This window comes from Vipera ursinii, assembly GCF_947247035.1.
Source record: "Vipera ursinii genome assembly, contig: scaffold_146, whole genome shotgun sequence".
NCBI classification, from domain to species: Eukaryota; Metazoa; Chordata; class Lepidosauria; order Squamata; family Viperidae; genus Vipera; species Vipera ursinii.
The window spans coordinates 1-26,963 of NW_028148376.1; the positions used below are offsets into that span (position 1 = coordinate 1).

At 54.9% G+C, this 26,963-nt stretch overlaps 2 protein-coding genes across 2 annotated transcripts in view; one reads left to right on the top strand and one right to left on the bottom strand.

Annotated features, from left to right (window-relative positions):
• Positions 1 to 1,070: 1,070 nt before the first annotated feature.
• On the top strand, positions 1,071 to 6,363 carry AOC1 (amine oxidase copper containing 1; the record flags this gene model as incomplete). Its single annotated transcript, XM_083380137.1, has 4 exons — positions 1,071 to 2,607; positions 3,670 to 3,958; positions 5,828 to 5,960; positions 6,091 to 6,363. 4 exons carry the CDS (start codon positions 1,071 to 1,073, stop codon positions 6,361 to 6,363), a joined length of 2,232 nt encoding a protein of 743 aa, XP_083236263.1.
• Positions 6,364 to 9,964: 3,601 nt separating this feature from the next.
• KCNH2 (potassium voltage-gated channel subfamily H member 2) overlaps positions 9,965 to 26,963 on the bottom strand; it is a gene marked incomplete at its 3' end in the record, with an annotated part of 63,048 nt that continues 46,049 nt past the window's right edge. The window contains exons 5-14 of the mRNA XM_083380136.1: positions 20,935 to 21,360; positions 15,398 to 15,785; positions 14,814 to 15,013; positions 14,048 to 14,300; positions 12,131 to 12,324; positions 11,908 to 12,007; positions 11,392 to 11,658; positions 10,951 to 11,152; positions 10,390 to 10,579; positions 9,965 to 10,144 (exon numbers count right to left, since the gene is read on the bottom strand). Of these exons, the coding sequence (XP_083236262.1) occupies positions 9,965 to 10,144; positions 10,390 to 10,579; positions 10,951 to 11,152; positions 11,392 to 11,658; positions 11,908 to 12,007; positions 12,131 to 12,324; positions 14,048 to 14,300; positions 14,814 to 15,013; positions 15,398 to 15,785; positions 20,935 to 21,360 (2,400 nt within the window). The remainder of the gene's footprint in view (positions 10,145 to 10,389; positions 10,580 to 10,950; positions 11,153 to 11,391; positions 11,659 to 11,907; positions 12,008 to 12,130; positions 12,325 to 14,047; positions 14,301 to 14,813; positions 15,014 to 15,397; positions 15,786 to 20,934; positions 21,361 to 26,963) is intronic.

A 26,963-nucleotide genomic window follows, 5' to 3' on the forward strand; every position in this document is an offset into this window, starting at 1 on the left:
CTTTTTTCCTTCCTTCCTTCCTTCCTTCCTTCCTACCTTTCCTTCTCTTTCTTTCTTTCTTTCTTTCTTTCTTTCTTTTTTCCTTCCTTCCTTCCTTCCTTCCTTTTCTTTCTTTCTTTCTTTCTTTCTTCTTTCTTTCTTTCTTTCTTTCTTTCTTTCTTTCCCTCCCTCCCTCCCTCCCTTCTCTTTTTCTTTCTTTCTTTCTTTCTTTCTTTCTTTCTTTCTTTCTTTTCTTTCTTTCTTTCCCTCCCTCCCTCCCTCCCTTCTCTTTCTTTCTTTCTTTCTTTCTTTCTTTCTTTCTTTCTTTCCCTCCCTCCCTCCCTTCTTTCTTTCTTTCTTTCTTTCTTTCTTTCTTTCTTTCTTTCTTCTTTCTTTCTTTCTTTCTTTCTTTCCCTCCCTCCCTCCCTCCCTTCTCTTTCTTTTTCTTTCTTTCTTTCTTTCTTTCTTTTCTTTCTTTCTTTCCCTCCCTCCCTCCCTCCCTTCTCTTTCTTTCTTTCTTTCTTTCTTTCTTTCTTTCTTTCTTTCTTTCTTTCCCTCCCTCCCTCCCTCCCTCCCTTCTTTCTTTCTTTCTTTCTTTCCCTCCCTTCCTCCCTCCCTCCCTCCCTTTTCTTTCTTTCTTTCTTTCTTTCTTTTTTCTTTCCTTTCTCTTTCTTTCCCTTCCTTCCTTCCTTCCTTCCTTCCTTCCTTCCTTCCTTCCTTCCTTCCTTCCGCTTTCTTCTTTTCCTCCTTCCTTCCTTCCCCCCCTCCCTCCCTCCTTCCCCTCTCCCTATTTTTCCCCTCCCCCTTGGCTCCATCCACTCAGCCCTCCAGGTAGATGGAGCAGCCCAGATCCCTCAGAGCCGGGGCAGTTCACAGCCCATAGAGGAACACTTGGTGTGCGTGTCTGTCTGTCTGTCTGTCTCTCTCTCTCTCTCTCTCTCTGTGTCTGTTTGTGTCCCTTCCCTGTCTGTCTGTCTGTCTGTCTCTCTCTCTCTGTGTGTGTGTGTGTGTGTGTGTGTGTGTGTCTGTGTGTGTCCCTTCCTTTTGGCCCCTGCTGACTGCCTTTCTATCCCTCCAACAGACCGGTCACGATGTCGATGCGCTTCGCCTGCGCGGTGGCGACACTCTGCCTCCTGGTCCAGGCCGGCCGGGGCCCGTTGCCGCCCTTGAGTCGAGAGAAGGCCTCCATCTTCGCTGACTTGAGCCCCACGGAGCTCCGGGCCGTCCGGACGTTCCTGATGAGCCGCCCCGAGCTGGGTCTCCAGCCCAGCAAGGGGGGCTCCCTGGCCAAGAACAGCCTCTTCCTGATCGAAATGCTGACCCCCAAGAAAAGCCAGGCCTTGTGCCACCTGGCCTCCGGCGTGCAGCCCCCCCGGCGACGGGCCCGAGTGGTGGTCTTCTTCGGCACCGGGCCCACCCCTAACGTCACCGAGTACGTGGTGGGTCCGCTGCCCGTGCCCACCTTCTACCGCCCGACCGGCCAGCCGGTGGCCTTCTCCACCCGGCCCATGACTCAGCTGGAGTACAAGCTGCTCTACGACAAGTTGGTGGAGCTCCTGGCCCCCTTGAAACAGCTGCTGACTGACGTCTCGGGCTTCGGCTTCGGGGACTGCGGCGACCGCTGCCTGACCTTCACCGACATCGCCCCGCGGGGCCTGGCCTCCGGGGAGCGGCGGACCTGGATCATGCTGCAGCGGGCCATCGAGGGCTTCTTCCTCCACCCGGTGGGCCTGGAAGTCCTCATCAACCACCGGGACCTGGACCCGGCCCGGTGGTCCATCGAGAAGGTGTGGTACAACGGGAGGTATTTCGGCACGCCGCAGGAGCTGGCGCAGGAGTACGCGCGGGGCCAGGTGACCGCCGTCCGGCTGGTCCCCCACCCGGAGGAGACCCTCTTCTCCAGCTTCGTGCCGCGCGGGCAGTTCAGCACGGAGCCCCCGTCCCACGACCACGGCGCCAAGGTGTGCGAGCCGCAGGGGCGCCAGTACTCAGTGGACGGCAACCTGGTGAAGTACGCCGGCTGGAGCCTGGCTTTCCGGCTGCGCAGCTCCACCGGCTTGCAGCTCTTCGACGTGCGGTTCAACGGCGAGCGGGTGGCCTACGAGCTGAGCGTGCAGGAGGCCATCGCCTTCTACGGCGGCAGCTCGCCCGCCGCCATGCAGACCAAGTACATCGACGTGGGCTGGGGCATGGGCAGCGTCACCCATGAACTGGCCCCGGGCATCGACTGTCCGGAGTCGGCCACCTTCCTGGATGCGTACCACCACTACGACGCCGACGGGCCGGTGCGCTACCCCCGGGCCATCTGCATCTTTGAGCTACCCACCGGCGTGCCTCTGCGGCGCCACTTTGACAGCAACTTCCAGGGGGGGTCCACCTTCTACGCCGGGCTGGAGGGCCATGCCCTGGTGATCCGGGCCACCTCCACCGTGTACAACTATGACTACATTTGGGACTTTCTGCTCTTCCCGAACGGCGTCCTGGAGACCAAGGTCCATGCCACGGGCTACGTCCACGCCTCCTTCTACACGCCGGAGGGGCTCGCTTATGGCACCCGTCTCCACACCCACTTGCTAGGCAACATCCACACACACCTGGTGCACTACAAGGTTGACCTGGATGTAGTAGGTGGGTTCGCTCGGCCGTGGGGGAGACCGACGGGGTGGTGGGGATTCTGCCCAGTCCGAATTTCCACTGTTGGGGCCAAACACTTTGGGATAGGATAGAATAGAATAGAATAGAATAGAATAGAATAGAATAGAATAGAATAGAATAGAATAGAATAGAATAGAATAGAATAGAATAGAATAGAATAGTTGGAAGGGACCTTAGAGGTCATCTAGTCCAACCCCATGTCCAAGCAGGAGACCCTTGCAGAACAATAGAATAGAATAGAATAGAATAGAATAGAATAGAATAGAATAGAATAGAATAGAATAGAATAGAATAGAATAGAATAGAATAGAATAGAATAGAATAGAATAGAATAGAATAGACAGAATATAGAATAGAATTGTAAGCCGCCCTGAGTCTTCGGAGAAGGGTGGGATATAAATGGGATTAAAATAAAAAATAAAATAAAAATAGTATAGAATAGAAATACAGAATAGAATAGAATAGAATAGAATAGAATAGAATAGAATAGAATAGAATAGAATAGAATAGAATCAGAGTTGGAAGGGACCTTGGAGGTCATCTAGTCCAACCCCCCGCTCAATCAGGAAACCCTACCCCATTTCGGACCAACGTCTGTCCAGTCTCTCCTTAAAAAACCTCCAGCGTTGGAGCATCCCCCCGCTTATGGAGGCAGGCGATTCCACCGGTTAATTGTCTTCTCACCGTCAGGCAGTTCCTCCTTAGTTCTCGGTTGCTTGGACGAGTGTCCACCCGTTGCTGCTTCTCCTGCCTTTCGGGCCCTTTTGGAGAACAGCTTGACTACTTCTTCTTTGGGGGGCCGCCCCTGAGAGACTGGAAGGCTGCTATCCCATCCCATCCCATCCCCTACCCCCACCCCACAACCCCCCACCCCGGGTCCTTCTCTTCCTTAAACGGGACATCCCCAATACCTGTTCTCTTTGAGCCTCCGGTGCTCCCCGATCCTCTTTCGCTCCGAAAACCGACGTGGGACTGGATTTCTTTTTAAGAAAAAACCCCCAAAATCGACATTCCGGCCTTTTTTCTGCCCCGTAGGGACGGCCAACAGCTTCGAGACGGTGGACATAGCCTTCGAGAACATCACCCTGCCCTGGGAGCCGACCCACCGGTTGGTGCAACCGCGCCTGAAGCCGGAGCCTCGCCTGCGGGAACGCCAGGCCGCCTTCCCCATCGGCAAAACCCTGCCCCGCTACTTGCTCTTCTCCAACCCGGCCCGGAAGAACCGCTGGGAACACCAGCGCAGCTACCGGCTCCAGCTCAACTCCCACGCCGGCCTGGTCCTGCCCCGCAACTGGAAGGAGGAGAAGGGGGTCACCTGGAGCAGGTGAGCCCGGAGGGGGTGGGCTGGGAATGGAGAGAGAGAGAGAGAGAGAGACGGGAGGGATCCCTGGAGGTCTCCTAGTCCAGCCCCACGCTCCCCAGCCCGAGCATCTCGGATGAGCGACTGGTCTCGTCTCCTCTGAAAAATCGCCCGGGATGGAGCGCAAGGAAAGAAAAAGGGAGGGCGAGAAAGGAATGAAGAGAAGAGAAGAGAAGAGAAGAGAAGAGAAGAGAAGAGAAGAGAAGAGAAATAGAATAAGATTATAGAATAGAATAGAATAGAATAGAATAGAATAGAATAGAATAGAATAGAATAGAATAGAATAGAATAGAATAGAATAGAATAGAATAGAATAGAATAGAATAGAATAGAATAGAAAAGAAAATATGGAATAGAATAGAATAGAATAGAAAAGAATAGAATAGAATAGAATAGAATAGAATAAGGAATAGAATAGAATAGAATAGAATAGAATAGAATAGAATAGAATAGAATAGAATAGAATAGAATAGAATAGAATAGAATAGAATAGAATAGAATAAGGAATGGAATGGAATGGAATAAAAGAATAGAATGAAATAGAATAGAATAGAAAAGAAAATAATAGAATAGAATAGAATAGAATAGAATTACAGAATAGAATAGAATAAGGAATAGAATAGAATAGAATAGAATGGAATAGAATAGAATAGAATAAGGAATGGAATGGAATGGAATAAAAGAATAGAATGAAATAGAATAGAATAGAAAAGAAAATAATAGAATAGAATAGAATAGAATTACAGAATAGAATAGAATAAGGAATAGAATAGAATAGAATAGAATAAGGAATGGAATGGAATGGAATAAAAGAATAGAATGAAATAGAATAGAATAGAAAAGAAAATAATAGAATAGAATAGAATAGAATTACAGAATAGAATAGAATTATAGAATAGAATAGATATTGGAATATAGAAATAGAATATAGAGTAGAATAGAAATAGAATAGATTATAGAATAGAACAGAATACACAATAGAATATGGAATAGAATAGAATAGAATAGAATAGAATAGAATAGAATAGAATAGAATAGAATAGAATAGAATAGAATAGAATAGATATTGGAAAATAGAATAGAATAGAATAGAATAGAATAGAATAGAATAGAATAGAATAGATATTGGAAAATAGAATAGAATAGAATAGAATAGAATAGAATAGAATAGAATAGAATAGAATAGAATAGAATAGAATAGAATAGAATAGAACAGAACAGAAATAGAATAATTATAGAATAGAAAGAATAGATTATAGAATACAATAGAATACACAATAGAATATACAATAGAATATAACAGAATAGGAAATAGAAATAGATTATAGAATAGAAATAGAATAGATTATAGAATAGAAATAGAATAGATTATAGAATAGGAATAGAGTAAAATAGAAATAGAATAGAAATAATTATATAGAATAGAATAGAATAAGAGAAGAGAAATAGAAATAGAATATAGAATAGAAATAAAATAGACTATATAGAATAGAATAAAATAGAAAGAGAATAGAACAAAAACAGATAGAGAATAAAATAGACATAGAACAGAAATAGAATCGAATCGAATAGAAATAGAACAGACATAGAAATAGAATAGATTATAAAATAGAACAGAACAGAAGCTGGAAGGGACCTCGGAGGTCTTCTAGTCCAGCCCGCCCCTTTGCCCGCCCTTCCCCACCTCCCGCTCGAGCAGGAGAACCTGCCCCCGTCTCAGAACCAGCGACTGTCCACCCCACCCGGACCAGTCTTGGGAGGCTGACGACAGGCCATTTCCTCCCTCCCCTCTCCCTCTCCCTCCCCTTTGCCCTCCCCCCTTCCCCGGAGCAGGTACCACCTGGCGGTGACCCAGCACCGCGAGAACGAAGGGGTCAGCAGCAGCCTCTACATCCAGAACGACCCCTGGAACCCCAGCGTGAGCTTCGAGAACTTCCTGCGGAAAGACGAGAGCATCGACAAGCAGGTGGGGAGGACGGCGGCATCGGTGTGTGTGTGTGTGTGTGTGCGGGTGTGGGTTTGCATAGGTGTGGGTTTTGTGTGTCTGCACGGGCGCGTCTTCCTGACACCACCACCACCCCTTTGCTTCCCCGCAGGATCTGGTGGCCTGGGTGACGGTCGGCTTCCTCCACATCCCGCACTCGGAAGACGTCCCCAACACCGCCACGCCGGGCAACGTGGTGGGCTTCCTGCTGCGGCCCTTCAACTTCTTCGACGAAGACCCCTCGGCCGCCTCCCGCCGGACGGTCATCGTCCGGCCCGGCCAGGTCGGGGAACCGGTGCGAATCCAGCGCTGGACGCCAGCCAGCCCCGGCCAGTGCGTCAGCCGAGAGCCCTTCAGCTACAACGGCACCTACGGCCCGGTTTAGCTCAACTTCTGACCTCGTCACGGGGAAAAGGACGCCACCCGGCGATGCCCACAACAGACAAACCGGGGAGGAGCTGGGCCACGCTCTCCTCCACCCCGTCCCAAATCCTTTCCCTCGACTGCCAGCAGGGGGCTTCCGGTCCGGCCTCACCCGCGCCCCCTCCTGGCTCATGACTGACACTGCAGCCAAGGACACAATTTTTGGGACGTGGCGAGGGACAAGTTTCAGGACTCGGGGGGGGGAGAAGGTTTTTCCAGGTATTACCCTTCCCCTCCCTCCCATGGGCCACGTGAATCCACCATCCGACCCAGCAGGGCCATTGTGAAAATAAACGAGATAAAGCGTCTTCCGGCAACTGATGCCGCCTCTGATCTTTTGCGCCTGGAAGGAGAACGAAGAGCCTGGTCTGGAAGGCTGGTTATTTCGAACGCTGAGCCCCCAAGACCCATGTGCCACCGAAGCGCCAATCAACGGCCCCTCCCTTCCCCATGGGCCCCGCCCCCTCACAAACACAAAACCCTCAGTGTCACTCTGCAACTCTCTGCCCCCTCTCCCCAAGCGCCAAAGCTGACTGGCAACTCAGCCCCCCAATTTGTGCTGCTCATTCGGTGCTTTTTTTGCCCGTCGCAAAAGGAGATCTCGGGTCGTTGAGACCGTCATAAATACGAGTCAAGTTGCCAAGTATCCGGATTTTACAGTCCGTGACCCCCCTGGGGATGCCAGAACGGTCATTTCCGTGTGGAAAGCTTTTTTTTTTTAAGCACGGTTGCAATTGCGGTCCCTAAAGGAAGCATCGTAAACTGAGGACTAGAAGCGCTTCGGCTGAAGCACAGAGCAAGACGCCCGCCTCTCGGCCTGGGACGGTCAGCTCCTGCCGTTCTACCTCACCTGGGCCAGGTGACCCAAGACTACATTTCCCCCCCTCCCTCCCTCAGACATCCAGGGGGGTCCTCAACTTACGGCCACGGATGAGCCCCCAATTTGTGTCATTGAGGGAGCAACCGGTAGAGTTTTGCCTTTCCTGCCACGTTCATTAAATGAATCCCCACAGTCACTTGGTCGTTAAGTGAGCCTGGCTTCCCGCTTCGTCCAAAGGTCGTAAAAAGGGGATAGCACGGGGGGAGCCCACCACCCTCCCCGGGGACACTGCGACCATCATAAACGTGGGTCAGTTGTCCAGCCCATATCCCGTCATAAAGGTGTAAGGCTGAAGACGGTCCTCCGTCCTTTTTTTTTTGGCCCCCGTTAAGTTCAAACGGTCGCTAAACGAACGGTCGTAAGTTGAGGACCAGCTTGGCTGAATGGGTCCTTTTCAGCCGTCCACCCCAGAGGAACCAAATCCTGCAGCCCTGGCTAGACCGATGGGTTGTGTTGTCCTTTCCCGCCACGACAAGCCCCTCCGTGCTGGTAGTCCAAAGTGGGGAGGGGGATCCCTGGAATCGGATGCTTTGTTCCGCCCCCTTCCTCCCTGCCTGCAAGGAATACAGGCAGGGAATCCTCGGCTTACGACAGCTCAGCCTAGCGACCGTTCAAACTTACAACGGGTTTCTTGCCTTTACGACTGCTGCGGCACCCTCGCGGTCGCGCGACCAAAATCCAGACGGTCTGGTACTTACGACGGCCACGGTGTCCCGGGGGTGGGGTCCCACGGTCCCCTTGGGTGAGAAGCCGGGCTCAATTCAACCCTGTTCCTAACTTAAGAACCGCTCCCCAATGGCGGTGCGGATGGTCGTAAAAGGGAGCACAACTCACCCGAACGGCCGTCTCACTTAGAAACCTAAATTGGGTGCGGGTGGAGGCTCAGACCTTTGCAAGAACATAATAATAATAATAATAATAATAATAATAATAATAATAATAATAATAATAATAATAATAATAATAATTATTATTATTATTTAAAAAAATTGGAAGGGACCTTGGAGGTCATCTAGTCCAACCCCCCTGCTCAGGCAGGAAACCCTAGACCATTTCAGGCAAATTGCTGTCCAGTCTCTTCTTCAAAACTTCCAGTGCTTTTTCCCTCTTGCGATTTTCGCAAACCCGCCCACCCCCCCAGGCTGACCCACACAGCCCCCCCTCCAAAATATCCCCCCCAAAAAAATAACCAGACGAGACTTCGGGGAAAGGGACGCAGTCATCCACTCCAAATTTATTGTTGGGCATCGGTTGCTACTGCCGAGGACAGCATGCGGGGTGGGGTGGGAACGTCGCGTACGTCGTTCGGAGGTGTGGGACAAGTTGGGAAGGGATGGGGGGGTGTCCGGAGACCTGCCCGGTGTGGGGGGGAGCATCGCCCCCCCCTCCCTTGATGGAAGAAAGTCCCCCTCACCTGAGGGGGGGGCAGGAGCGACCCGTGAGAAGTGGCGGGATGGACAAAAAGGGGATTGCGTGCCACGGCTTGCTCCTTTAATGGGTGGGTGGGGGCTGCTTACGCCACAGGGCACGGGGGGGAACCAGTGACCTCCCCCCTCCCCGTTGTCTGCCGTGTGCCCCCTGCACCCCATTTTTTTCCCCCGTTTTGCAGCCATTTCCAGCAGAGGAAGAAGTGGCGAAGGAAAGCGGGGTGCACCTGTGTAGAGAGAACGCACCCCCGTACAGGGACGTGTAGTGTAGCAAGTGTAGTCTGCGTGTGTGGGGAGGGGCGGGCTGTGGAGACAACGCGGATTCTAAGCTGGGGGTGTGTGTGACCCAGCAGTAAGTGACTCGCACCTGCCCGTCCTCCGTCCTCGCGACCTCCGGGCCAGTCTCCGTTCTCTCGTACGACGTAGCATGTCGCTACGAGCCCCCCAACACGCACCCACTTACAGGGACGTCTAGTGTAGCAGGTGTAGTGTGTGTGTGTGTGGGGGGGCGGACTGTGGAGACAGCCCGGATTCTAATGGAGGGGGGAAAGTGACCCAGCAGTAAGTGATCCGCACCTGTCCGTCCTCCGTCCTGGGGGCCGATCTCCGCTCTCCCGTACGACGTACCGTGTCGCTACGAGCACCCCAATGCGCACCGCCCCCAAGATGGATGCGAGGGGCTTTGAGTTATTGCTTAGCTGGAGCCTCCGCCTCCCCCGCCTCACCCCATGGAGAAGTCGCTTTGGTGAAACAATGGGGGGGGGATCATGAAAGACCTGGGGAGGGGGACGTCTCTCGAAGTAAGGAAGTGGCCTCCGTGCACCCTGTGTTGCTCACAAAGATCGCAGCTCCCCAGAGCAAGGCGGTGCGGGAGTTGCACACTGCTGGGCCAAGCTGCCCTCCTCGGGGGGGGGGGGTGTCCAGCTTGAGGTCCCTACAGGAGCTCCCCCTTTCTTCTCAGCCCCCTGGGGTGGTCAGAGGAGGAGGATACACCCCGATGTTCAGCGTCCCCAACGGCGCTCTGAACCTCGCGCTTGGCGTCCTGTCCCATCGTCCTCACGACGCCACGGTTCCCGCCACCCTCCCTGCCAGTCCCCTGGGACCGGCCTGCCCGTTAGGCCAGCTAACGTTGTGGGAGTCGGCTGTGCCAGGCAGCTAGCTGCCCCTGGCGGGAGGCCGCAGGGAACCCCCTGGCGATCTGGATCCAACCGTCTGCTCTCCGTCACGCGGAGAGTCCCTTGTCTGTCCAGAGTCCATTAACTGCCGGGGTCCGAGCAGTGTCTGTGCAAATCCGGGGGCAAGTCCGGGTCCTCTGCGGCGGCCAGCTGTCCCGGGAGCGAAAGGCGGCGTGGGGCCACGTAGGGCGGCTCCATCAGCAGCACCACCTCGTCGCTGGACTCGGCGGCGTCCAGGCGGGGAGGCGGGAAAAGGGGCATCTGAGGAGGGACGAGAAACCCTGAGCAGTCTGCGGGGGGGGGCCTTCAAAGGGGGAGGAAGGGGCAGCACCCGGAAGGGCAACCCCCGGCGCCACGTCCACCTGGGCCATCCGACACGCTCACTTTACGGCTTTGCGTCCCGCAGCAACAAGGCGGGGGTTCCGCTGGGTTTTTTGTTTGGGGAGCCCAGGCGTCGGGGTGCAGCAGATCAGAGGACAGGGCCCAGCCTACGAGGGGACACTCACCTGGGTCCGGGCGCAGAGGGCCTGGGCCAGGATGGGGGATAAAGGCAGCGGGTGTTCTCCCAAGGGGGGCTCGGCGTTCGGCGGAGGCTGCGGCGAGGAAAGGGTGCTGTAGGTGGGGGGTACCAGGACCGCTTGGTGCTGCAGCAGCTGCAGGATGGAGCCCACATCTGCAGTCAGCCGCTTCTCCAGCCTGGGGGGAACCGACAGAGGGGGGGGGTTGGGCGGTGAAGGCCCAGACAGACAACAAGGCATCTCTTCCACGCGCCTTTGGGGGCATGTGTCCACCTGCCTCCACATCCATCCGTCTTAGGAAAACAGTCTGCGATGCCCTTGTGCAAGGAAGGGACCTCTCCCCCCCCCCGCCCCGCCACATGCCAGAACAGGGGCTTGGAAAAATGAAGAGGTACACCCCCTCAACCAAAAAGAGCAATGGGGGCGAGGGCAAAACAGCCTTCAGCCTGGCCGCTTCCCTTCCCGAGGAATGATTCCGCCGAGTTTGCAGGGCACAATCTGATTGTATGCACACAAACGCACACCGTGCGCCCCCCCCGTCTGCTCTACCTGTTGAGTTGCTTCTGGAGCAGGTCCAGGCGGCCTTCCAGCTCGGCCCGGTGCCGCCTGCTCGAGGGGAGGCTGCCGCTGCCGGCCAGGGGAAGGTTGAGGGTGGGGTGGGCAGGAGTGGGGCAGCGAGGCAGCTCCTGGTACTGCCGTTCTCGGCTCTCGGTCCAGAAGCTGAAGATGTTCGACATGCCGGAAAAGGCCCCTGGGGGGGGAGACACAGAAGGGAGAAGGGGTCAGCCCCAGGCACTCCTCTGGGGGTCCCAGGGGTCCCTGCGAGGTGGGCAGGCCGACCCCCTACCGGGTCCCAGCAGCGGAGTGGGTGGCCCAAGCGAAGGAAGGTGCCACGTCGTGCAGACGCCAAGACCTTTCGCTCTTTCTGCTTCCCCATTGAACTACGGATGGTGAGCAACGCCCGCCCCCCCGCCCCACAGCAGGCCTTACCAGAGAGTGGGTTGCAGGAGTTGCTGCTCTGCTGCTCAGGAGGGGCCGCAGCGGGAGGCACGGCGAGAGGTGCCATGGCCCTGTGGAAAGGCGACAGCTCCGTAATCCTGGAGACGGGGATGGGGGTCTCTTCCTCATCGCTGGAGGGGGCACTGGAGGCTGCTGAGCTGCTGAGGCACGCCTCCCACCTGGGGCTGGCTGGAGACTGGCAGTTCTGGCCGAGGTGCAGGGCCTTGGCCTGGGACCTCGCTTCTCCCAGTTGCTCGTCTGCGGGACATGCAGGAAAAAAAAGAAAAGAAAAGCACTCTATGTGTGTCTCAGGAGCACAGGATGTGCGTGTTGTATCCTAGTAGCAGTTTCATGCCAGGATTCCAAGCCAGGTGTGTCTGGGGGGGTCTTGAACACTCACAGTTTGCTCGCCAGGATCTACAAGGGCAGACAAAGCCCGGGCTCCGATGTGGGGAGAGGCGGAGGGGTCCCCGGAGGACAAGGTGTTTTTCTCCAGCCAACACTCACCTTTCTCGGTCCGCCGTCGGAAGGAGAGCTTGCGCCTTCGCAGGCGGTTGAAGCCCCCGTTCATCTCGTCACTGCTGGGAGACCCCGGGATCATGTTGGTCTGCAAGGCCAAGCAGCTATTTCACTTGGGGAAGAGGCAAGATGCCAGAAGAGTCTAGGGAGCACCACGCGGGGCGTGGGTGGGGATAGCCCAGGCCCCGGGAGCCCCTGCCGAGCCACTCACATCTCGCAGGTTGAAGGTGATCTCCAGGTTGGACCAGAAATGATCCGAGAACTCCGGGTACATGTCCAGCACCTCCAGGAGATCTTCCCGGTGGATCTTGTGCAGGTCGCAGTACGTCAGGGCGCGCACGTCCGCGTTGGACTTGCCCGGTCGGGCGTACAGGTTGAGTGGCTCCCCAAAGATATCGTTCTTCCCTGCAGGTGAGGAGGGGTGGGGTGGACAAAGAAGGCACAAGGGCGGTGGGACACCCACCAGAAGAGGCACGTCAGTTTCGCCGCGGTGACAAAACGCTTGGAGAAACGGAAGTAAATGCCGTTTCTCCTCGAGATGCCGCCTCAATGTCACCCCGCTGGGAGAAGAAGGGAGCCACGTACCAAACTTCTCTCGGACTAACCGTTATGTCTGAACCTGATTGGTCATACTGGGGGGAGCAATGGGGGGCAATGTTAAGGGAGGGAAAAGTACAACTTAGGGATTCGGCCAGGCGATTCTTAGTTCGGGATTTGCAATACTGCGATATACGGACCTCTAAGGATATTAGACCTTTCTCCCAAAAATAAAGCCAAGGACTGTTTCTATCTAGAGGTTTAAGCACAACCACTTGATGAAGCAGGAGACCCTGTGCGATTTTGGAAGGAACCTTGGGAGATCATCTAGTCCAACCCCGTTTCAGTGGGAGACACTTCCAGAATCGTGGATTAACTGAGTTGGAAGGGACCTCAGAGGTCTTCTAGTCCAACCCATTTAAGCAGGTGACCCTTCCAGAATCGTGGATTAACAGAGTTGGAAGGGACCTCAGAGGTCTTCTAGTCTAACCCCCTGCTCAAGCAGGAGACCTGGCCTACACCATTCCGGACAAGTGGCTGTCCAGCCTCTTCCTAAAAACCTCCACTTGACGGAGCACCCACAACCTCTAGTGGCGAGCTGTTCCACTGGTCGATTGTCCTCACTGTCAGGAGGTTTCTCCTTAATTCCACCTGACTTCTCTGCTCGATCGGTTTCCATCCGTAGCTTCTTGCCTTGCCTTCCGGTTCTTTTGGAAAATATTGTCAAGTCAACAACACGCTCGTTTTATCTGAATCTGGATTTCCTGTTGACATTGCCTGTCAGCAGGTCGCAAAAGGGATCACATGACCCCGGGACACTGCTCCCGTCATAAAGACGAGCTCGTCAACAGGTTGCAAAAGGGGATCACACGACCTCGGGACACTGCTGTCATAAAAGACGAGCTTGTCAGCAGGTCGCAAAAGGGGATCACACTGCACCCGTTCCTAAAGACGAGCCAGTTGCCGAACGTCTGAATATTGATCAGGTGACCATGGGGGGCTGCGGCGACGGTCGTTAAGCGCCCAGTCCTAAGCCACTTTTCCCAGCGCCGTCGCAACTTTGAACGGTCGCTAAAGGAACCAACGACTGAAAGGCTAACCAGCTGATGTAATGCAAGGCGGAGGGTGCAAGGATAGGATTGACTGAGCGGGGCCTGTGTCTCTTTAAGAGCAAGCAGGGTCTGTATCCCTTTAAGAGCCTGAGTATAAAAGGGAAGACTTTGCTGCTCTCTCTCTCTCTCTCTCTCTCTCTCTCTCTCTCCCTCTCTCTCTCTCTCTCTCTCTCTCGTCCATTTCCTGCTACAACTGCTGTGTGTTCCACCCTGCTGTACTAGCCTGCGTGTGTCTATTGTTCCTGGTGTACAATGCCGAAGATAGTCTAAGATAAGCCGTCATTTAATGTAGACCGCTGTTTACTGTACTTGCTCCTGGTTTATCTGTGCGTGCTCTGACAGAGGATGCTCCGTATTCATCCAGGGCCCTGCCGCCTTCTCAAGGGCCGTTCTAGGGCCACTTTTTTGGGGGGGTGTCCTTCCCGTAAGACCCGAGGCGGAGAAGGGACTGGAGGGGGGGGGGAAAGACTTTTCCTCACCTAGAATGGCTACCACCATGTCCCCCCGGAGTATCTCGATGGAACCGCGGGAGATGAAGTAGAGGGCGGTGAGCACGTCCCCGGCGTGCACCAAGGTGTCCCCCGGAGGGGCGTGGGTGGTCTTGAACTTCATGGCCAAGGCCCGCAGGCAGCCTTTGCTGGCGCCCCGGAAGGGACGGCAGTTCTGCAGGAGGGTGCGGTTCAGGTGCAGGCAGATGTCGGCTTGCAGGCACTCGGGGAATCCTTTCAGCACCTGCAAGGGGTGTGTGGAGGGAAAGAGGGGGGAAGAGTTTGGATCGGGGGCCCGGGAAGCTTCCTCGTCCCTAACAACGTCCGCCCGCGAGGACCTATCAGAGAAAGGAGAGGCGGATCCAGTGCTCCGAAACGATTTCGCCAGAGTTCGCCAGCGACATTTTTGGCTTTTTGCAGACCAGCTGCGGAGGGGAGGGATGGGTGTGAGCAACGGGTAACCGCAAACGGAGGGCGTGCACACGGGCTCTCTGCTACCCGGGCAAAGGGGAGGGGGTTGCGTGCCTGTGCGTGCCCGCCCACCGCTTCTGCAGCCTGGTTCTGAACTTCTCAAGGCCCAGGGGTTGGGGACCCGTTCTACTCTCTTTGGGGGTGCTAAAGGGAGAGACCCCAGTGGCACAGCCGCTTCAATGCCCCATAAGGGGGGGAAACTGGACCCGCAGCTGCCCGGTCACCTGGGCAGCAGAGACCCGCCAGGATCTCGGGTTTGTAGGGGGAGCGTGCAGAGACAACTCACTGCGTTCATGTCGATGCCGTTGGTGTAAGACCAGGCGTGCTGGAAATACTCTTCTAGGCGCTGGCGCAGCGGGTTGGGGATCTGGTGGAAGCGGATGAACTCTCGCACCCGCAGCATCTGGGTGTGGTAGCGGGCGGTGCCGGAGTACAGCCGCTGGATGATGGCCGACACGTTCCCAAAGATGCTGGCGTACATCAGGGCTGGCGAGAAGGAAGGCACCTGTCAGCTGCTATCATTCCCGGCGCCTGGAAAGGGTCCTGCTATCACTCCCGGCGCCTGGAAAGGGTCCTGCCTCACCCACTGGTACTCCTGGGGTGTCTCTCCATTCCCGGGCTCCCCCCTCAGCTCCCTACTACCTGGCAAATCAGAGTAGAAACTCCCCCTCCCAATCCAAGGGGTGACACGCTGTCTGCCACCGCGGTGCCCTGGGCGGGGCGGGAGAGAGGCTGCGCTTCGTCTTCTCTTCGTTCCAGCTCGTCCCGCCCGCCGAGGACGAGCAGAGCAAAGGGCGCCCGTTGCAAGGGGCATGCCGCTCACCCTCCGCCTCCCCAACTGGGCCCGCCCTCCCGACGGGCGGCACTCACAGCCAATCAGCATGACGCAGATGGAGAAGACCTTCTCCGGGTTGGTGTTGGGCGAGACGTTGCCGAAGCCGACGCTGGTGAGGCTGCTGAAGGTGAAGTAGAGGGCGGTGATGTACTTGTCCTTGATGCTGGGACCCAGGTGCGGGGTGCTCTCGTTGAAGGGCTTGCCGATCTGCCCGCCCAGCGAGTGGAGCCAGCCGATGGTCTTGCCCTCCATGTTGCCGATGGCGTACCAGATGCAGGCCAGCCAGTGCGCAATCAGGGCGAAAGTGCACATCAGCAGGAAGAGCACGGCCGCCCCGTACTCCGAGTAGCGGTCCAGCTTGCGGGCCACGCGCACCAGGCGCAACAGCCGTGCCGTTTTCAACAGGCCAATCAGGGTGGTGGTCTGGGTGGGGAAGAAGAGGCGGGGAGGGTGTCAATCTCCCGGTGGGGAAACGGGACAACTCGCTGCAGCCAATTCCACTTAAGTATTACAAATACCTAAAAAAAACTATTTTAACGTTGACCGCTCACGTTCCGTTTGGTTCCTTCCTTTGGCACACCGAACGACGCGAAGCAAACCAAGGGATAACCGGCAAGCCAGCCCAGGTTTGTCAAAAACAGATCACGCCAAGCCAACCTTACTTCATTCGTCGACAAAGCAGCTAAACAAACAGACCAGCGAAACGCAGTGGACGTACTCCAGGCCTTTTCAACCTTTTCACCCATTGTACCACTTTTAGGATATGGCAATATCCGAGTACCACCAGTCGCCTAGCAAGGTGTCAAAAACCTTGTGGTGTGGGGGGGATGTCTGATTTTTATTTTCCCCCCCTCCTCTGCTGGGTGATTGCAGCAGGTTTTGGTCACTTCACATGACCCTGGGACACCGTGACCGTCATAATGGCTTGGGTCCGGATTATCTGAGGGAACACCTGCTGCCGGCATCAACCTCCCATCGTCCTGTGCGCTCCCACAGGGAGGGCCTTCTTAGGGTACCTCCGGTGAAGGATTGCCGGCGGGTGACGTCCAGAGAGAGGGCCTTCTCTGTGGGCGTGCCTGCACTCTGGAACCAACTTCCGATGGAACTTAGGACTGCCTCCGACCTCCGCTCATTCTGCCGGGACCTGAAAACTTGGCTCTTTGAGCTGTCGGGCCTAGACTGAGGGGTTTTAATTGAGTTTTAATGTTTTAATTTTTTTTAAATTTGGGGCTCTAAATTCAATTAATTGTTTTAATTAACTGTTTTAAATCTCCTAATTTTTGTATGGTATGATTTTAACTGCCCTGTAAACCGCCCTGAGTCCTACGGGAATAGGGCGGTATATAAATCAAAATAATAAATAAATAAATATGAATCAGTTGCCAAACATCTGAATGCAAATCACACGACCCTGAAGATGCTCCAACTTTCCAGCTGATCGGTGCTTCTTCTGGGCTCAGAAGCACCAGGATCAGTGCAAAGCTCCAGCTGGAGCCTGGCGCTGATCCTGGTGCTTCCGCTGAGCCCTGACAGCCCTGCAGCTCCAGCCGTCTCTCGCTCAGGCTTGTGCGGTGCTGCCACCGGTTCAGCTCATTCCCTTCCTCTGCTACCACTTCTCTAGGATGGTCACGTACCACCTGCCAGGTGCCCATGTACCACAGGTGGTCCCCGTACCACTGGTTGAAAAGCCCTGACGTAGTATACTCAGACTTCAGTAAGGCATTTTACAAGGTAGACCGCAACCTACTCCTCGGTAAAGCTAGGAAAAGGCGGAATGGACGACGTCACCGCCAGATGGTTCTGCGGCTGGCTGGCAAACCGTACTCGACGAGTAGTCCTCAACGGCGCCACGTCCACACGGAGGGACGGAAGCAGCGGGGGTACCACAAGGTTCCGTCTTAGGCCCAGGACTCTTCAATATCTTCAGCAATGATTTAAGATGAGGGAACTCATCAAATTTGCAGGTGACACCAAGCTGGCAGGAGTAGCCAGCACCCCAGAAGACACAACTCAGGTTTGCAAAAGATCTCGACAACAGAATGAGTTTCAACGCGGAGAAAAAGCAAAGTTTTACGTTTAGGCAGGAAAAATCAAAGGTGCAAGTCCAGACCGTGGGAGGTAAAAGTAAAGGTAAAGGTTCCCCCGCACATGCGTGCTAGTCATTTCCGAATCTAGGAGCCGGTGCTCATCTCCGTTTCAAAGCCGAAGAGCCAGCGCTTGTCCGAGGACGTCTCCGTGGTCATGTGGCCGGCATGACTAGATGCCAAAGGCGCACGGAATGCTGTTACCTCCCACCGGAGCAGTCCCTATTTTTCTACTTGCATTTTTTACGTGTTTTCGAACTGCTAGGTTGGCAGAAGCTGGGACGCATAACAGGCGCTCACTCTGTTACGCGGCACTTGGGATTCAACCCGCCAAACTGCCGACCTTCTGATCGACAAGTTCAGCGTCCTAACCCACTGAGCCACCGTGTCCCTTTTAGACCCAGGGAGACCTGGCTCAAAAACGGTAACTGGGAGATGGACCTCGGAGTCCCAGTGGGCGATCCCTTGACCACGAGCCAGCCATGTGCAGCCGCCGCCCAAAAAAAAGCCAACACAATCCTGGGTTGTATAAACAGAGGCCTAGAATCAAGATCACACGAAGTCTTAGTGCTGCTTGATAAAAACCCTCGCGAGGTCACACCTGGAATATCGCAGCCAATTTTGGTCACCGTATGACGAAAAAGATGCGGAGAGCTTGGGAAAAATTCAGAGAAGAGCAACGAAGAGCATCTGAGGCCTGGAGACTAAAACATACGAGGAACGGCTGCGGGACTTGGGTTTGGCTAGTCTAAAGAAAATAATTAGGGGAGACATGATAGCAGTACTCCAGTGTTTGAGGGGCTGCCCCAAAGAAGAGGGGGGGTCACATTATTTTCCAAAGCACCAGAGGGCAGGACGAGAAACAACGGTTGGAAACTGACCAAAGAGAGAAGCAACCTGGAATTAAGGAGAAACTTCCTGACAACGAGGACAATCAACCAGTGGAACTGCTGGCCACCAGAAATTGTGGGCGCTCCATCACGGCAGATTTGTAAGAAGAGGCTAGACAGTCCCTTGTCTGAGATGGTATAGGTTTCCCCTGCTCGAGCAGGGGGCTGGACTAGAAGACCTCCACGGTCCCTTCCAGCTCTACTCTCTTCTATGCACATAACGATTCTTTTCCCATTGTTTCTCTGAGATCAGTGTAACTTTTCTCCTGCAATGAGCTGCTGGCCCGTGGCGAGTTGTCACAGACCCGTCCCAGGTCTTGGCCTTAGCCGGGACCACCCACAGTGTACCCCGAAAACCTTTTCGCAGGCTCTTTCCGCCCCACAAGGGTTTTTTTTGGGGGGGCAAGCAAACTGTAAGTGTGGATTCTCAGAGGTTGCAAAGAGGTGGACCGGTGGGGTGGGGAATGGGGATGGTTTGGTGCGAGCGGCAGACAAACTTGTCCTCTGCTCGCGCCAGCAGAGCGGCGTTCACACGCTCGCCTGCTCCATTTAGCACAGGGAGGTGTGCGTGCATGCTCATTGGCCACTTCTGCGGATCGCTTCCAAACGTGTCAAGGGCTGGTGGGTGGGCCACGGCCCGGGGGGGTGGGTGGGGTTTGGGGACCCCTGGCAAAGAGGAGCCAAATTGTGAAGCTGCATCTTCATTCGGGGAACTCTCTCTGAACCACAGGACATCTGTGGCTCCTCCTGCTGCTCCCCTGGCTTAACTCAGCTTATCCCACTGGGGACGCAGCCCCTCCGCTAAAGGCCTGCCCCCTCCCACCGCTAGCCACCCCCCATGTCTCCCTCCAGCTGTCAACAGTGGGTCTCTCTTCCCTACCCACCCACCACCCAGGGCAAAACCACTCACTGCTGCCCAGAAGGGGAGGGAGGCGAAGATCTGAGCCGCCCGTGAGCGCGGCCGATCCTTGCCGTCTCTCCGGGCGACCCGGATCCTCCGTGCGGGCTGCCCCAGGGAACCGTCACATGCCTCTGCCCGCGCGACTTCCTCCGTCCTCCCTCTGGGGCAGACGTAGTTTCTCTCCACAGCCGAGGGGAGCCTGCGGGGGTGGGGCCTGGAGGCAGCCACGCCAGCTTCAGCGAAGAGACAAAGCCGTCCAGATCCGAGGTCCCCAAACTTTGGGACGCCAGGGACCGGTTCTGTGGCGAGAGGTTATTCCGCAGACCGGAGGGTGCGTGGTTTTGTGTGCTGCCTGCATCCCATGGAGGGGGCTTTGCTTGTTTGGGCGGACTGGTTGCTGGCATGCCGCAGCCTGGCACTAGTCCACGGACTGGGGGTTGCGGACCCCCGGTCTAGACGGCCAGCCGTGCCAGCAAGGTCACTCTCCTCCCTCTGGCTTGCCAGCTTCAATCTTTCCTCCCCCTTCTCGTTGCAGGCAGACATCCAACTGATCCATTTTGGCTCGATCAATATAAAAACTGCCCGCCGTCGGGAAGTGGGCGCCTGCCAAGCTCCTGTTGGTCAGGAAGAACAAAAAGCGAACATCTGGCGTGCCAAAACCACAGCCTCCGCCTTGCTGCCTTGCGCCCCTTTCGCCCTTCAGAGTCCCAGAAAGTCAAAAGCTCTCCGGGATCATAAAATAACTTTTTTTTTAAAAAAGCCAAAACTGTCTCGATTTTTCCTAACCCGACACGGTACAGTTAGTGCTCAACGTACAGCGGTTTATTTCGTGACCGTTCAAAGTTACACCGGCACTGGAAAAAAGCGACTTAGGATCGTCTTATCGCAGCAGCAGCCCCCGGATCGCGGGATCAAAATTCATCCGCTTGGCCACCGATTCCTATTTGTGACGGGGTGCAGTGTCCTGGGCGTGGGTGTGTCACGCGATTCCCCCTTTCGCGACCGACAAAGTCAACAGGGAAGCCAGAATTTGCCCGGCGACCGTGTCGCTCACTTAAAAACTGTGTGGATTCCTGTCACGAAAGTGGCAAAAGAGAGGTCGTCAAAAACCGGGACGAAACTCACTTAAGGACCGTTGGTTGCCGTGTCCCAAGGTCATGCGATTCCCCTTTCGCGACCGACAAAGTCAACGGGGAAGCCAGAATTCGCCCGGCGACCGTGTCGCTCACTTAACAACTGCGCAGATTCCCGTCACAAAAGTGGCAAAAGACATGTCGTCAAAAAAAGGGACGAAACTCACTTAAGGACCGTTGCCGTGTCCCAAGGTCACATGGTCCCCCTTTGGTGACCCTCTGACCGGGGAAGCCTGATTCACTTACCAACCAGGTGACTTAACATCTGTGGTGATTCGCCTTGGCAAGAAAAGTGTTGCAAAATGGGGCAAAATTCATTTCGCTGATGTTGCGCTTAGCCGCGGAGAAGCGGGGCTCCGTTGTACGCCATATGTCAAGGACTGCTCGTTCTCTGTACACTTTTTGTAAGAAGTGGCAAACGAGGCTGGCCACCAAAGGTTGCTCCTCACCCTGAGCCGGTACAGCTTTTCTCGCCATAGGGCCCTCTCCCATCAGCGGACCCGAGCTCGTAGACACATCGCCCACCCATCCGTCTGCACATGCCCCATCCACACACACCGGTACCTCTTCCGAGCCGGAGCCAAAGATGAGCAGGTCGAAGGGGATGGCGGCCACCATGTCGATCAGGAACCAGCCCTTGAAGTAGTGGATGGCGATCTTGCCCGGATGGCTGACCACCTCCTCGTTGGAGTTGACGTAGGTGGTGCGGAAGTTGATCAGGATGTCAATGATGAACATGATGTCCACAATCAGGTCCACCACGTTGAGCGGGCTGCAGGAGTAGCCACAGGCCCGGTGGTCCCGCCCCTCCTGGTTGTTCAGCAGGAAGGCGGCCGAGTAGGGGGTGAAGATGGCCGTGTAGATGACCAGCAGCAGGATCAGCCAATCCCAGACCGCCTTGAAGGGGCTGTAGTGCAGGATGGTCCACTTGTGGATGCGGGGGGCCTGCAGCTTGTACTCGGGCAGCACGTCGGCACCCAGGGACAGCACCTGGCGGGGCGGGGAAAGGAGGAGGCAACGTGAGCAACTCCAAACTCAACCCCCTCCTCCCCCAGGGTCACAGGCCCGTCCAATCAAGCCGCACCCCAACTCCGCCCTAGCTCCCCTTTCTGGATGTGCCTTCCGGGCCGCCCTTAAATTCTGCACCAGCTCCCCTTCCTGCTCCGCCACAAGGGGGGGGCGGCTTTGAGCTCCCCCCACCAGGCTGCCCTAGCGTGCGAGTCAGCTCTCCCAACGGCGGCCGCAAATGCCAAACGGAACTAGCCCGATGCTCCGTTCTGACCTCCCCCTCGGCAGAACGACGCCCCGTTCTGACCTCACCGGACAAAGGGTAACCACACTCCAGAGTTTTACATCTCTCAAAGTCTCCCCCCCCCTTGCGTGGGGCAAATCCTGCTCGCCACCCAACCCAGGTCTCACTCCCTTGCGGAAGGGAGGGAGGGAGGGGCTGAGGACCACCACCACCCCCGTCCACCCATCTGCAGCACAGGGGCGGACAGATCAACGGCATCCCCAGGTGCATCGGAAGGCTGGCTTCCCTGGCTGCTGACCGCAGGCTGCCCGGCCTTGCATTGAGCCGCAATTTGTCTGAAATGGTAGAGGGTTTCCCGCCTGAGCAGGGGGTTGGATTGGATGACCTCCAAGGTCCCTTCCAGCTCAAGGATCCTGGAAGGGTTTCCTGCTGGAGCAGGGGGTTGGACTGGATGACCTCCAAGGTCCCTTCCAACTCAATGATCCTGGAAGGGTCTCCTGCTGGAGGAGGGGGTTGGACTAGATGACCTCCAAGGTCCTTTCCAACTCAATGATCCTGTAAGGGTCTCCTGTGGAGCAGGGGGTTGGACTAGATGATCTCCAAGGTCCCTTCTATTATTCTAAAATTCTGCAAAGTCTCTTGCTTGAGCAGGGGGATAGATTAGATGGCCTCCGAGGTCCCTTCCAACTCAATGATCCTGGAAGGGTCTCCTGCTGGAAGAGGGGGTTGGACTAGATGACCTCCAAGGTCCCTTCTATTATTCTTTAAAGTCTCTTGCTTGAGCAGGGGGATAGATTAGATGACCTCCGAGGTCCCTTCCAACTCAATGATCCTGGAAGGGTCTCCTGCTGGAGCAGGGGGTTGGCCTGGATGACCTCCAAGGTCCCTTCCAGCTCAATGATCCTGGAAGGGTCTCCTGCTGGAGCAGGGGGTTGGACTGGATGACCTCCAAGGTCCCTTCTATTATTCTGGAATTCTGTAAAGTCTCTTGCTTGAGCAGGGAGATAGATTAGATGACCTCCGAGGTCCCTTCCAACTCAATGATCCTGGAAGGGTCTCCTGCTGGAGGAGGGGGTTGGACTAGATGACCTCCAAGGTCCCTTCTATTATTCTGTAAAGTCTCTTGCTTGAGCAGGGGGATAGATTAGATGACCTCCAAGGTCCCTTCCAACCCAATGATCTGGTCAGGCTGTCCTGCTGGAGCAGGGGGTTGGACTGGATGACCTCCGAGGTCCCTTCCAACTCAATGATCCTGGAAGGGTCTCCTGCTGGAGCAGGGGGTTGGACTGGATGACCTCCAAGGTCCCTTCTATTATTCTGGAATTCTGTAAAGTCTCTTGCTTGAGCAGGGGGATAGATTAGATGACCTCCGAGGTCCCTTCCAACTCAATGATCCTGGAAGGGTCTCCTGCTGGAGGAGGGGGTTGGACTAGATGACCTCCAAGGTCCTTTCCAACTCAATGATCCTGTAAGGGTCTCCTGTGGAGCAGGGGGTTGGACTAGATGACCTTCAAGGTCCCTTCTATTATTCTAAAATTCTGTAAAGTCTCTTGCTTGAGCAGGGGGATAGATTAGACGGCCTCCGAGGTCCCTTCCAACTCAATGATCCTGGAAGGGTCTCCTGCTGGAGGAGGGGGTTGGACTAGATGACCTCCAAGGTCCCTTCTATTATTCTTTAAAGTCTCTTGCTTGAGCAGGGGGATAGATTAGATGACCTCCGAGGTCCCTTCCAACTCAATGATCCTGGAAGGGTCTCCTGCTGGAGCAGGGGGTTGGCCTGGATGACCTCCAAGGTCCCTTCCAGCTCAATGATCCTGGAAGGGTCTCCTGCTGGAGCAGGGGGTTGGACTGGATGACCTCCAAGGTCCCTTCTATTATTCTGGAATTCTGTAAAGTCTCTTGCTTGAGCAGGGGGATAGATTAGATGACCTCCGAGGTCCCTTCCAACTCAATGATCCTGGAAGGGTCTCCTGCTGGAGGAGGGGGTTGGACTGGATGACCTCCAAGGTCCCTTCCAGCTCAATGATCCTGGAAGGGTCTCCTGTGGAGCAGGGGGTTGGACTGGATGACCTCCGAGGTCCCTTCCAACTCAATGATCCTGGAAGGGTCTCCTGCTGGAGCAGGGGGTTGGACTGGATGACCTCCAAGGTCCCTTCTATTATTCTGGAATTCTGTAAAGTCTCTTGCTTGAGCAGGGGGATAGATTAGATGACCTCCGAGGTCCCTTCCAACTCAATGATCCTGGAAGGGTCTCCTGCTGGAGGAGGGGGTTGGACTAGATGACCTCCAAGGTCCTTTCCAACTCAATGATCCTGTAAGGGTCTCCTGTGGAGCAGGGGGTTGGACTAGATGATCTCCAAGGTCCCTTCTATTATTCTAAAATTCTGTAAAGTCTCTTGCTTGAGCAGGGGGATAGATTAGATGGCCTCCGAGGTCCCTTCCAACTCAATGATCCTGGAAGGGTCTCCTGCTGGAGGAGGGGGTTGGACTAGATGACCTCCAAGGTCCTTTCCAACTCAATGATCCTGTAAGGGTCTCCTGTGGAGCAGGGGGTTGGACTAGATGACCTTCAAGGTCCCTTCTATTATTCTAAAATTCTGTAAAGTCTCTTGCTTGAGCAGGGGGATAGATTAGACGGCCTCCGAGGTCCCTTCCAACTCAATGATCCTGGAAGGGTCTCCTGCTGGAGGAGGGGGTTGGACTAGATGACCTCCAAGGTCCCTTCTATTATTCTTTAAAGTCTCTTGCTTGAGCAGGGGGATAGATTAGATGACCTCCGAGGTCCCTTCCAACTCAATGATCCTGGAAGGGTCTCCTGCTGGAGCAGGGGGTTGGCCTGGATGACCTCCAAGGTCCCTTCCAACTCAATGATCCTGTAAGGGCCTCCTGTGGAGCAGCGGGTTGGACTAGATGACCTCCAAGGTCCCTTCTATTATTCTGGAATTCTGTAAAGTCTCTTGCTTGAGCAGGGGGATAGATTAGATGACCTCCGAGGTCCCTTCCAACTCAATGATCCTGGAAGGGTCTCCTGCTGGAGCAGGGGGTTGGCCTGGATGACCTCCAAGGTCCCTTCCAACTCAATGATCCTGTAAGGGCCTCCTGTGGAGCAGCGGGTTGGACTAGATGACCTCCAAGGTCCCTTCTATTATTCTGGAATTCTGTAAAGTCTCTTGCTTGAGCAGGGGGATAGATTAGATGACCTCCGAGGTCCCTTCCAACTCAATGATCCTGGAAGGGTCTCCTGCTGGAGGAGGGGGTTGGACTAGATGACCTCCAAGGTCCCTTCTATTATTCTGTAAAGTCTCTTGCTTGAGCAGGGAGATAGATTAGATGACCTCCGAGGTCCCTTCCAACTCAATGATCCTGGAAGGGTCTCCTGCTTGAGCAGGGAGATAGATTAGATGACCTCCGAGGTCCCTTCCAACTCAATGATCCTGTAAGGGCCTCCTGTGGAGCAGCGGGTTGGACTAGATGACCTCCAAGGTCCCTTCTATTATTCTGGAATTCTGTAAAGTCTCTTGCTTGAGCAGGGGGATAGATTAGATGACCTCTGAGGTCCCTTCCAACTCAATGATCCTGGAAGGGTCTCCTGCTGGAGGAGGGGGTTGGACTGGATGACCTCCAAGGTCCCTTCCAACTCAATGATCCTGTAAGGGCCTCCTGCTGGAGCAGGGGGTTGGACTGGATGACCTCCAAGGTCCCTTCTAACCCAATGATCCCGTCAGGCTGTCCTGCTGGAGCAGGGGGTTGGACTGGATGACCTCCAAGGTCCCTTCTATTATTCTGTAAAGTCTCTTGCTTGAGCAGGAGGATAGATTAGATGACCTCCGAGGTCGCTTCCAACTCTGTTATTCTGTGATCCTGTCGGGCTCTCCTGCTGGAGCAGGGGGTTGGACTAGATGACCTCCAAGGTCCCTTCCAGCTCAATGATCCTGGAAGGGTCTCCTGTGGAGCAGGGGGTTGGACTGGATGACCTCCGAGGTCCCTTCCAACCCAAGGATCCGGTCAGGCTGTCCTGCTGGAGCAGGGGGTTGGACTGGATGACCTCCGAGCTCCCTTCCAAAGGATTCCTCCCCCGAGCAAGAAGCAGCTGGCTGGGAAGTGGGGAGCGAGCAAATTATTTGCGGGGGGGGGGGGGAAACCTTACCCAGCCTGCTTTGCTCTCAAAAGAGGCAGCCCCCCCAACTCAACCCCCCTCCCCGCCAGTCAGACAGGGGGAGGAGGGAGGGAGCACTGGGGCAGCCCCGCCTCGGCCAGCTGTCCCCCCTCCCAAATTCAGGCCCCCCCTGCGCCTCCCCAGGAGCAACAGAGGCAGGAGGGCCGTCGGCTGAGCGTGGCGATTTTGGCGCCAGACGGGCTGGGAAAAGATGCCAGGAATGGGGAGGGGGAGAGAGAGACGGAAGCATGCGGGAAGGAGAGAGAGAGAAGGAGCAAGAGAGAGGGAAAGAAAGAGGGAGAGAGAGAAAGGAAGAGAGAGAAAGAGGGAGGGAGAGAAAGAGAGAGAGAGGGAGGGAAAGAAAGGGAGGGAGAGAGAAAGAGGGAGGGAGAAAAGAAGAGAAAAGGAGCAAGAGAGAGGGAAAGAAAGAGGGTGAGAGAGAAAGGGGGAGAGAGAAAGAGAAAGAGGGAAAGAGAGAAAGGGGGAAAGAGAAGGAGCAAGAGAAAGAGGGAAAGAAAGAGGGAGAGAGAGAAAGAGAGAGAAAGAGGGAAGGAGAGAGAGAAGGAGCAAGAGAGGGAAAGAAAGGGAGGGAGAGAGAAAGAGGGAGGGAGAAAGGAAGAGAAAAGGAGCAAGAGAGAGGGAAAGAAAGAGGGTGAGAGAGAAAGGGGGAGAGAGAAAGAGAAAGAGGGAAAGAGAGAAAGGGGGAAAGAGAAGGAGCAAGAGAAAGAGGGAAAGAAAGAGGGAGAGAGAGAAAGAGAGAGAAAGAGGGAAGGAGAGAGAGAAGGAGCAAGAGAGGGAAAGAAAGGGAGGGAGGGAGAAAGAGGGAGGGACAAAGGAAGAGAAAAGGAGCAAGAGAGAGGGAAAGAAAGAGGGTGGAGGGTGAGAGAGAAAGGGAGAGAGAGAGAAAGAGGGAAGGAGAGAGAGAGAAAGAGCAAGAGAGAGGGAAAGAAAGAGGGTGAGAGAGAAAGGGAGAGAGGGAGAAAGAGAGAGAGAAAGAGGGAAGGAGAGAGAGAGAAAGAGCAAGAGAGAGGGAAAGAAAGAGGGTGAGAGAGAAAGGGAGAGAGAGAGAAAGAGGGAAAGAGAGAGAGAAAGAGCAAGAGAGAGGGAAAGAAAGAGGGTGAGAGAGAAAGGGAGAGAGAGAGAAAGAGAGAGAGAAAGAGGGAAGGAGAGAGAGAGAAAGAGCAA